This window comes from Rhincodon typus, chromosome 16, assembly GCF_021869965.1.
Source record: "Rhincodon typus isolate 14 chromosome 16, sRhiTyp1.1, whole genome shotgun sequence".
Classification (NCBI taxonomy): domain Eukaryota; kingdom Metazoa; phylum Chordata; class Chondrichthyes; order Orectolobiformes; family Rhincodontidae; genus Rhincodon; species Rhincodon typus.
This window is the reverse complement of record NC_063347.1, coordinates 20,706,182-20,715,944: the sequence shown is the minus strand read 5'-3', so window position 1 is coordinate 20,715,944 and position 9,763 is coordinate 20,706,182. Positions and strand designations below refer to the sequence as shown.

Sequence of the window (9,763 nt, the reverse complement as noted above, 5' to 3'; positions counted from 1 at the left end):
GTCTGTGAGCGTACAACTGCAAAAAAGCATTATGTATGTTGGGGATAGACGATCAATGCTTTTTTGAAAATAGGTTTTCAGCTACTACATGTTGGGTGTTAAACTGTCAGTTGCAGGAGTGGTAACTGTCTGCTCTTCTGCACTCATATTACTGCTGGAGAGCACTAAGTTCACCGAGTGTAAAACACAGGTTGTCTGGGAGCTATCTTGATCCCTTGGTCAGAGTTAGCTGGTCCCCAACAACGTGAAACAAACCCATTTTACTTCTTGCAGTTTCAAGCAAGAGTTATCCAGAGCAGCAGAGACAGACATCTTGATCAATACTTGCTAATCCAGGTATCAACAGTGTTGATCTCTCCTCAGTAACTAATTCCAGCTTACCCTACAGTTTGTCCAAATGACAAAAACTACCTTGCACAACTGTACCTTATGAAGATGAATGATTCTTCAACATGAACTAAGGAGTCTGGCACTCAGTTAGGATTCTGATTGGCAGGTTGTGAATAGATACGGTGTCCATCCAAGATATGCCATTAGCTAAGAATAGGCATGGTCAGGAGCTCAAATCAAAACTGAATATGCCATGATTACATTTAACCATTATCCCTAGACAGAGCAGAAATTCTGTACATAACCAATCTATTTCCTCACTTTCCTGTATCTTCTTTCTCTGGGCCTGAACCGTATTTGGTTGTTTCAGTTATAAGAATGGTCCTTAACTTCATTAAGGTTCTGGTCAACAACAAGAAAGGCCATATTTTCAATTCTGGCAAAGCCATTATTGATTTGACTGACAAACTGTGTTGAGATTGATGCATAAGGGCATCAATGTAGTTTGATGTTCTTGCCATTTATTTATGCATTAGGTATTTTTGTAATCATCAGTCAAAAATTGTATATCAGGGAGGCACCCATTTCACATGTGATCCTTTCTAAACTTTGAAAGGAAATGAACTGTTTGAACAATCTCAGTAATACCTCATTATTAAAATGTATTATGCAGATGTACTTTGAAATTCCCATTTTATAATACGCTAATTCGTAAGTTAAAATAGATTTTTCAAAAACTCAACTTGCAACAAAAAAAAATTAATCAGAGATCACATTTGAAAATTCTTGGATTTACAAATGAGCTATGTTGCCAGCACAGTCCCCTGTCAAATAGTGTGATTGATGACCTGATTGTAAAGTCTGATAGTAACACACTGCTTACTCTAGTTTAATTACACTAGTTTGTCAAAGCATTTATACATTCCTTTATGTGAAATTATGTTCATGTTTATTTTACCTGACTGTCCAGTCCAAGGAAAATGAGCATCAAAAAGAAAAGAACAGCCCATAGTGGTGCAAGAGGCATCATTGTGACAGCTTTCGGATAAGCAATGAATGTCAGACCAGGACCTAAAGATAAACATCAAGGTATTATCAATAATATCAAATATTCCCTGGATTGAGAGAAATTTTCAGACAGTCACCCATCTTTCAAATCCCTCTAATTCTGAAGGATAGTACTATGATGAGTTGAGATCAGACATCAGAGATTTAAACAGGGAATGAAATGACAAGACATGGCTTAGTCAAATGCCATTGCTATCTGTTCAGTTGATGTATTAGGAAAAGTTCAGTAGGTTGTACCTATGTATACTGGAGTTTAGAAGAACGAGAGTTATAGAGACATAGAGTCATACAGCATGGAAACAGACCCTTCAGTCGAACCAGTCCACGCCAACCATGTTCATAAACTGGTCCCACCTGCCTGTGCTTGGCCCATATGCCTCCAAACCTTTCCTATTCATGAACTTATCCAAATGTCTTAAAACATACAACATTCTGGGGGAGATTAATAGCGAGGATACAGACAGATGTTTCCCTTTATGAGGGAACTTAAAACTAGGAAATACAGTTTCAAAACAAGTGGTCTCCATTTCAGACAGAGATGAGGAGGAATTTCCTCTCTGAGGGACAATAATCTTGGAATTTTATATCCCATAGTTCATGGAGGCTGGAATATTAAATCTATTCAAAACTGAGTTTTGACGGATTGGGGATCTACAAGGGAGGCAAAGGTGAGCTTGCAGGAAGCTGGAGTTAAAATCAGAGCAGCCATGATCTTATTGAATGGCACAGCAGGCTCAAAGGCCCAAATGGCCTAGTTAGAGAACCTCCAAGTTGAAGACTTATGAAGAACACATCAAGATTAGGATGCATTTTTACAGACCGTTTATTGGTTGCCACAGAATGTACAAGTGCTTTCTAACTAATACCCTATCATGCCACCTGGCTTTTTATATACACACCTTAAAAGTTATCTTAGGTAGGGTCCCTACCTCTGAGCCAGAAAGACCAGGTCCAAGTCCTACCTGCCACGTCCTACCTGCAGGTCACTTAAAAAAACATCCACATCTTACTAGTTATTTTAAGAAACTTGTTCATAGGTGTTACGACATATCGCTGGGGGAGGTGGGTCTTGAACATGGTCCTCCTAGCTTAGAAGTAGGGCCATTATCACTGTGCCTCAAGACAGTTTAGACACACATCTAAGTAGCTTTATTATTTGATCATGGGTATGGCTGGCGAGGCCAGAATTTATTGTCCATCAATAATTGTTCAGAGAGCAGTTAAGGTCAAACATTGTGCTGTGGGTTTGGGCCAGATTGGGTATGGGTGCTAGATTTGCGTTCCTAAACGGTTTTAGTGAACCAGATAGATTTTTATAACAAATGACCGTAGTTACACTGTTTTCATGAAGTTAGCTCATTTTAAATTCCAGATTTTTATTGAATTCAAATTTCACTATCTGCTATGGTGGGATTTGAACCTACTTTGACAAATTAGTCTGGGGTTCCAGTCCAGTGATAATCACTACCCCACATATCTAAGTAGACTTTTGGCAACACATATCTAAGTAGATATTTTTAACCAACTTGTTCAGGCATTCTATGACAGGTGAGACTTGAACTCAAGTTTTCTCACTTCGAGGTAGGGACACTACCACTGTACTACAAGAGACCCCTAAACATGTCTAGGTAGTGTTACTTAAAAAAAAAACTGTGAATAACATTAGTTAGACCACAGCTGGAGTACTGTGCGCAGTTCTGGTTGCCATAGCAAGCATGGAATTGCACAAGAGAAGGTGCAGAAGAGATTCATCAGGATGAAGCCCGGGCTGAGGTGATTCAGCTATGAAGAGAGGCTCAATAGGCTGAGGTTGTTTTCCTGACAGCAGGGAAAGCTGATGTCGGATGTGACTGCAGTGTGTAATTCCGAGGGGCATCAAGAGGGTAGATAGCAGAAAACTTTTCCCTTAACAGAGGGGTCATTCACCAGAAGGCACAGTTTTAAGGTAAGAAGCATGATGTTTAGAGGGGATTTTGGGAAATGTCTCTTCACTCAAGGTTTGAGAGTATCTGGAACTCACTGCCTAAATGGGTAGTAGAGATGGGGATCATTGAGACATTTATGAGTTATTTAGACAAATACTTTCAATGCCATAGCTTGCAAGGCTATGGCCCAATGCTGGAAAAGGGAATTAGAGCAGATAGATGTTTGATGACCAGCTTGGGCAGGATGGATCAAGTGGCCTCTTTCCGTGCTATTAAAAACTCTGTGACTCTATGTTCGACATGCTATGACACACTCATGACAGGTGGGACTTGAACTCAGACTTTCTGGCTCAGAAAAAGGGATGCTACCACTGCACCATAGGAGCCCCCAAAACACATCTATGTATGGCGATCAAAACAAACTGAACCTAGCCCACGTGTTTAATAATACTTTCAACCAATCGGTATTTAACATCCATAAACATCCTTGTGTATACTTAATGCTGAGACAGATAGATTCTTGATCAGTAGGGGAATCAAAGGTTACAGGGAAAGTGCACGTAAGGAGTGTCAGATCAGCCAAGATCCTATTGAATGGCAGAGCAGGGTTGAGGGGCCAAGCAACCTACTCCTGTCCCTATTTCTTTTGGTCTTACAATCTTAATTGAACCTATTAGATACCACCTGACTTTAATACCCTTCTCCTTCTCATTTTTGATTCTTCTCTTTTTGTTTTTACTTTCCCACATCACCTCCTTTCCCTGCTCAAAAACATTTCGAACATTTTATCATTCTCATTGAAAGTCAGATCTACTTCTGCATAAGAGAATGGGTTTTGAGTGAATTACTAGTTTAGTTTGGGAAACTCAGACAGTGTGGACACGTTGGAGCATAGGGTCTGTTTCTGCTGTGTGTCTCTTCCATAAAATCTCACCCATAAACCAAACAGCAGATTTCTGGCAGACACTGTCTAGCCTGCAGAATGTTTTCTGCTTACAATTCACATTTCTTGTATCCTTTGCCTTTCAGATAATTGGGTTTTGCTATTTAATTAACGTACATTAATGTACGAATTGCAGGTTTCTTTCTATTTTGGACCTGGAACTGAATGCTTTTGTGAAAGTGAAATGTTGGGGGTAGTGTTTAACATTACAAGGTGAAGCATGTGCAAAAAGGATTGAATGAAAAATAAAGTCCAGTGCATTTTGTTTTGGGTGTGTCAAACTTACTGCCATTATTTTACTCTGTCCCGTTTTTCCACTTTATCAATAGGAAGTGATTCCAATCCATATCAATGACTTGCAACCAAATTGATGATTGTGTGCAGTTCTGCAGCATGACACACATGCTGCCATATATGACCCATGCCCCTTTCATGCCCTCCATGCCACTTCTATATGACATCAATGACCTATCCCACCTTCAAAACAACCTTGTTGGGGGGTACAACAGAAAAATAGCTCATAGTATTAATGATATTAATGAGATAATGCACCTTAAACACTTCTGAAACAGCGAATAGGCTAATCATTTCGTATAAATGATTACAAGTTTATGAATCAAGTTCTGGAGTGCACAAAGCTTTGTACAAGTGTGAGCCCTGCAAATTCATCAAGATCCTTTCACTGGAATCATGGGGGAACAGAAAGATATTTTTATTGGCTCTGCAGGTTGATCACAAACAACTCTAAGTGGCAATACATCATGGTTTGTTTTGAACAGATGCTCTTGGAGCTAAAGGCAAGGCCCGAAAAAGCTTCCTAGCTTGAACCCCAACGTACAGCAACTATATTACTGTAAAGTAGCAGCAGACCATATTGATGTAAACTATAGATATTGTAACAGAGAGTGCAATCACAGAGACAAATGTTAATAAGGTCGCAATGAGGAATAATGCAAACCGCACTACACATGCCATAATCACAAATTCAGTGTGGTGCCATAAGATATTTATGTTGACCAAATCATCAGCTAAATCAGTTTTGCATAATAATAGATCTCTCCACAGCAAATCATTTACAAAATGGCAATTGTGGTGGTAATATGGAAGAGGTTGGGAATGAGCAGCAAATGCTATGTAATGTACAGTACAATTTAGCATATAGTTAATATGTTACATCAAAAAGTGTATCCACAGTGAGTAGAAATATCTAATATGGCATATAAAGGTGATGCAATGACAAAAAGAATGCATGCCCCTTGTATCAAATGTCCAGCAGAACAAGGACAGCACAGAAACATTGCTTTAGCATGTCATATGTCTCGATGGAGATATTCTCTACTGCAATACAGTAGAGTGGTCTGAAATTCCTTTAAATGAGGTAGTTCAGTTTTGCCTCTTTTCTTAAAAAAAAACCAGCTTGCTCGTGATTTCAAAAGTAACTAAGGATCTGCTCGTTTGCATACCCACTGATCTAGACATCAGTGTAAAACATGCATAAAATGGATGCAAGCAACTGAACGAGCAGAAGATTCTGATGTAGTCTTTAAGAAACAGTACTGCCTACATTCAGCAAGCAGCAGACTGGTCACTGGGAGTGTTACAAGCAAGTATGAGAGCGACATTTGTCTTTGCACTTCCCTCTCTAATAACAGCATATTTTAACAATGCTTTTACTATCTACATGTAGATTTATAGCCGTGCAGGGCCGAGAAGATTATAGCACCAAGCCAGAATAAAAAGAAGAAATTGCTTCCCTGTATCAGAGCTTTAAATCCTACTCGATGAAATCAGAATCATGAGGCATGCGTTACATAAAGGGTCTGAAAGTGTTAACCTAGAGGAATTCCTCAACCACTTTCAATATGATCATATCAAATGGATGTGACAGGAGAACAGGTTAAAAACTCGAAGACCTAACATCCAGGTCCTTGTCATTGTCTCTGTAATAATGTCACTCATATAAATGTAACTTGTACATAATTGCTATCATGCAATAGCCAATGTCTTGTTTAAAACAAGAGCCTCTTCTCATTAGACTGCTGAGTGGTTTTCCTCTTCCACCCTACACCAGGCGGGCCCTATAGATCAGGAAAGAGGATGGTGGCAGGAAATTTACCAGATAGCTCAGACAACATACTGCCTACTAGGGAGAGATACCACAAGCTATCAAAAAAGATGACCCATACTGCCTAGAAGGTTATACTGGCACTGAGCCACAACAAGTTCAGTGGTCTCTCCAAAACTGGCAAGGTAACACACTAGGTACTCTCTATGTTACTTCCTTGCCTACTTTGGGCACCAGCACACTCAACCCTTCTTAAAGTAACACTTACACAACCAACTCTTCACACAGTTCTATGGCTAACCATGACTTTAATTTAATATCCTATACTTTTTAAAAAAGGCATGCATTTATACGGTGCATTTCATAACAGCTAGAGAGTTCAAAGAATTTATAGCCATTGAGGTACTTTTGAAGTGCAGTCAAGTTGCAGGAAATATACTGGTCAATTTCAATGCAACAAACAAGCATGAAGAGCAATGTGATAATAACCAGATAAGCTATTAACAGAGGGATAAATATCAACCAAGACACTGGAAGAAGTCATATAAATACAGAAAGTGCTGGAGAAACTCTAAGTCTGTCAGCATCTTTAGAGAAAGAAGCACAGCTATTGGAATCCAACTGCTGAGTCCAATTGAATTGAAAATGTTAACTCTGCTTTTCTCTCTCCACTGATGATGCCAGACTCACTGAGTTTCTCAAGCACTTTGTTTTGATTTCAGACTTTTTTTATTCATTCGTGGGATGAGAGCATCGCTGGCGAGGCAGCATTTATTGCCAATCCCTAATTGCCCAGAGGGCAGTTCATAGTCAACCACATTGCTGTGGGTCTGGAGTCACATGTAAGGCCAGACCAGGTAAGGATGGCAGCTTCCTTCCCTAAAGGACTTAGTGAACCAGATGGGCTTTTCTGATAATCAACAATGGATTCATGGTTATCATTAGATTTTTAATTCCAGATGTTTACTGAATTCAAATTCCACTGTCGACCATGGCGGGATTTGAACCTGGGTCCCCAGAACGCTATCTGGGTCTCTGGATTAACAGTCCAGCAATAATACCACTAGGACATTGCCTCCCCTTACTTCCAGTGTCTATCGTACTTTGCTTTTATTCACTGGGAAGAACTCCCCTGCTTTTCCTCAGATTAACACCATTGGATCTATTAATCTCACTCAAGCAGGCAGATGTGGGCTTGAGTTAATGTCTTATCTGAAAGATGGCACCTCTGACAATGCAGCTTTCTCTTGATACTAAGCTGGAATTTTGTGCTCTATCTCTAAAGCGCAACTTGAACCTTGTAATTCACAGGCAAGAGCGCTACCCATTGAGCTACAACTGACAGCTTCATCTTTTTGATCAACTTGTACCCTTTGACATGGTTTCACAATTCTTCTTCAGTGCCTCTTCTCTGTTGCCCAGCTAAGCACATAGTGTTGTTTGTTACCTCTCATCGCTAGAGAATAATCGGCAAAGACTTCCCTTCTTGTTGCAGTACTATTACCACTGCTGTCCCCCAGGGATCATTACTTTTTTCTTATTACATGCTGCCTTTGGGGAGACCATCTGAAAGCCCATTGTCAGTTTCCACGTGTACATTGATGACATCCAACCCTAGAGATCACCATCTCTTTCAAACCCTTCACTATCTTAGATCTGTCAGACTGCCTGCCTGCCTGACATCTGGTAATGGATTGGTTTTTATTATTCACTCATGGGACATGGGCATCATTGGCTGGATAGCATTTGTTATCCATCCCTAGTTGCTCTAGGGAAGGTGGTGGTGAGCGCCTCTTGAACTGCTGCAGTCCACTTGCTATAGGTTGACCCGCAATGCCCTGAGGAAGGGAATTCCAGGACGAGTTGAAATTTTCTCCAAACAAATCTTGGGAGGTCATTGGCTTCAGTCCCCGTGGCAAACTCCATTCCCTAACCACCCAACGCCATCCTTTTCCCTCATGTACAATGTTGTCCTTATAATTAATCATGAGATGAGTTTATAACCACAAATCTACAATGTCACCGAGACTACTGTAACATCAAAACAAAAACAGAAACTGCTAGTGTAGTTCTGGAGGTCTGCAGGTCTGGCAGTATCTGGTAGAAGATAGCAGAGTTAATGTTTCATGTCCGGCTGGCCCTTCAGCAGAACCAGACTCGAAACATTAACTCTATTTTCTTTCTTTCTTTCTTCCTTTAAGATGTTACTCAAATCTATCTTCTTGCCAAATTAGTTAGTCATCTGCCCTAATCCCTCCTTATATTGATTGGTGTCAATTTTTCCTTTAATAACCCCTCTCTGAAAAGTCTCATGACATTTTACTTAAATGCTACATAAATACCCCTAGTTATTGTGTTTCTTCTGTTATGTTCCTTATTTGCTCAAAGCTATCTTTTTCATCAAAATTCACATGCAGAGGAAAATAGGGATCCTTATTACACCAATCTTGGAATGCTCAATTGTACCTATCTAAATTCATCTATTCAAATCTATATTTTGGCAGAATTTAGTGTTGCATACTTCCTTTTCATGAATAAACAGCAGTGAAAATCAGTTATTTGGCATTTCCATAAAGCAGAGTTGAGTTATTTCATTATTCTGTTTCAAATTCTGTCTCATCTTGTAATGAATAAAGCTGTGAATTCTTATTTGTGGCTTCCATGGAAACATGATTTTATTCCTGGTTTGCATCCTGATTGTAAAAACAATGCTATTACTTGGTACTGCCACTGAATGGTGCAATAATTTGACTCATACATTTGTGAAGAGGAAGCTGACAAAAACGCTTTCATTGCTCTGCAGAGTATGGTATTATCCAGCTTCATGGGTATGGCGTTATTTTCTAATTTAAATGAACTGACACACAGCAAAACAACATTCCTAGCTTATCATCTCCCAAACTTTTTCCTGCTGCTTCTCCATTACATTCATAAAATTGTGGAAGGAGGCCATTTGGCCCATCAAGTCCACATTGACCCTCTGAACAGCATCCCATCTATACCCAGCCCCCCTACTCTATCCATCCTGCACACAATGGGCAATTTAGCACGGTCATTCCACTTAACCTGCATATCTTTGGACTGTGGGAGAAAACCAGAGCACCTAGGGGAAGTCCATGCAAATATTGGCAGAATGTACAAACTCCACACAGAGTCACCTGAGGCTAGAATTGAACCCAGGTTCCTGGCGCTGTGAGGCAGCAGTGCTAACCATTGAGCCACTGTGCCACCCCTATATTAAAGCATCTCAAAATCTCCCTGTTCAACTCCCTCTAACCTCAATCATTCCAGTCTTTCAGCAGCCTCCTGTTGCAGAATGAATCAAGACATGACCGAAAGAGAAAAAATGGAAACGGGTAAGAAACAGTGAGAAAAAAACATTTTTAAAACAATTTCAATAAAACATCTGGAATAATGGTTTTAGTAAAGTGG

General features: G+C 39.9%; 1 protein-coding gene across 1 annotated transcript in view; it reads right to left on the bottom strand.

The window, feature by feature from the left end:
- Window positions 1-1,279: 1,279 nt before the first annotated feature.
- Window positions 1,280-9,763, bottom strand: part of slc6a11b (solute carrier family 6 member 11b) — a 135,772-nt gene continuing 127,288 nt past the window's right edge. Inside the window, exon 10 of the mRNA XM_048606355.1 lies at window positions 1,280-1,401. Coding sequence (XP_048462312.1) covers window positions 1,280-1,401 — 122 coding nt within the window. The remainder of the gene's footprint in view (window positions 1,402-9,763) is intronic.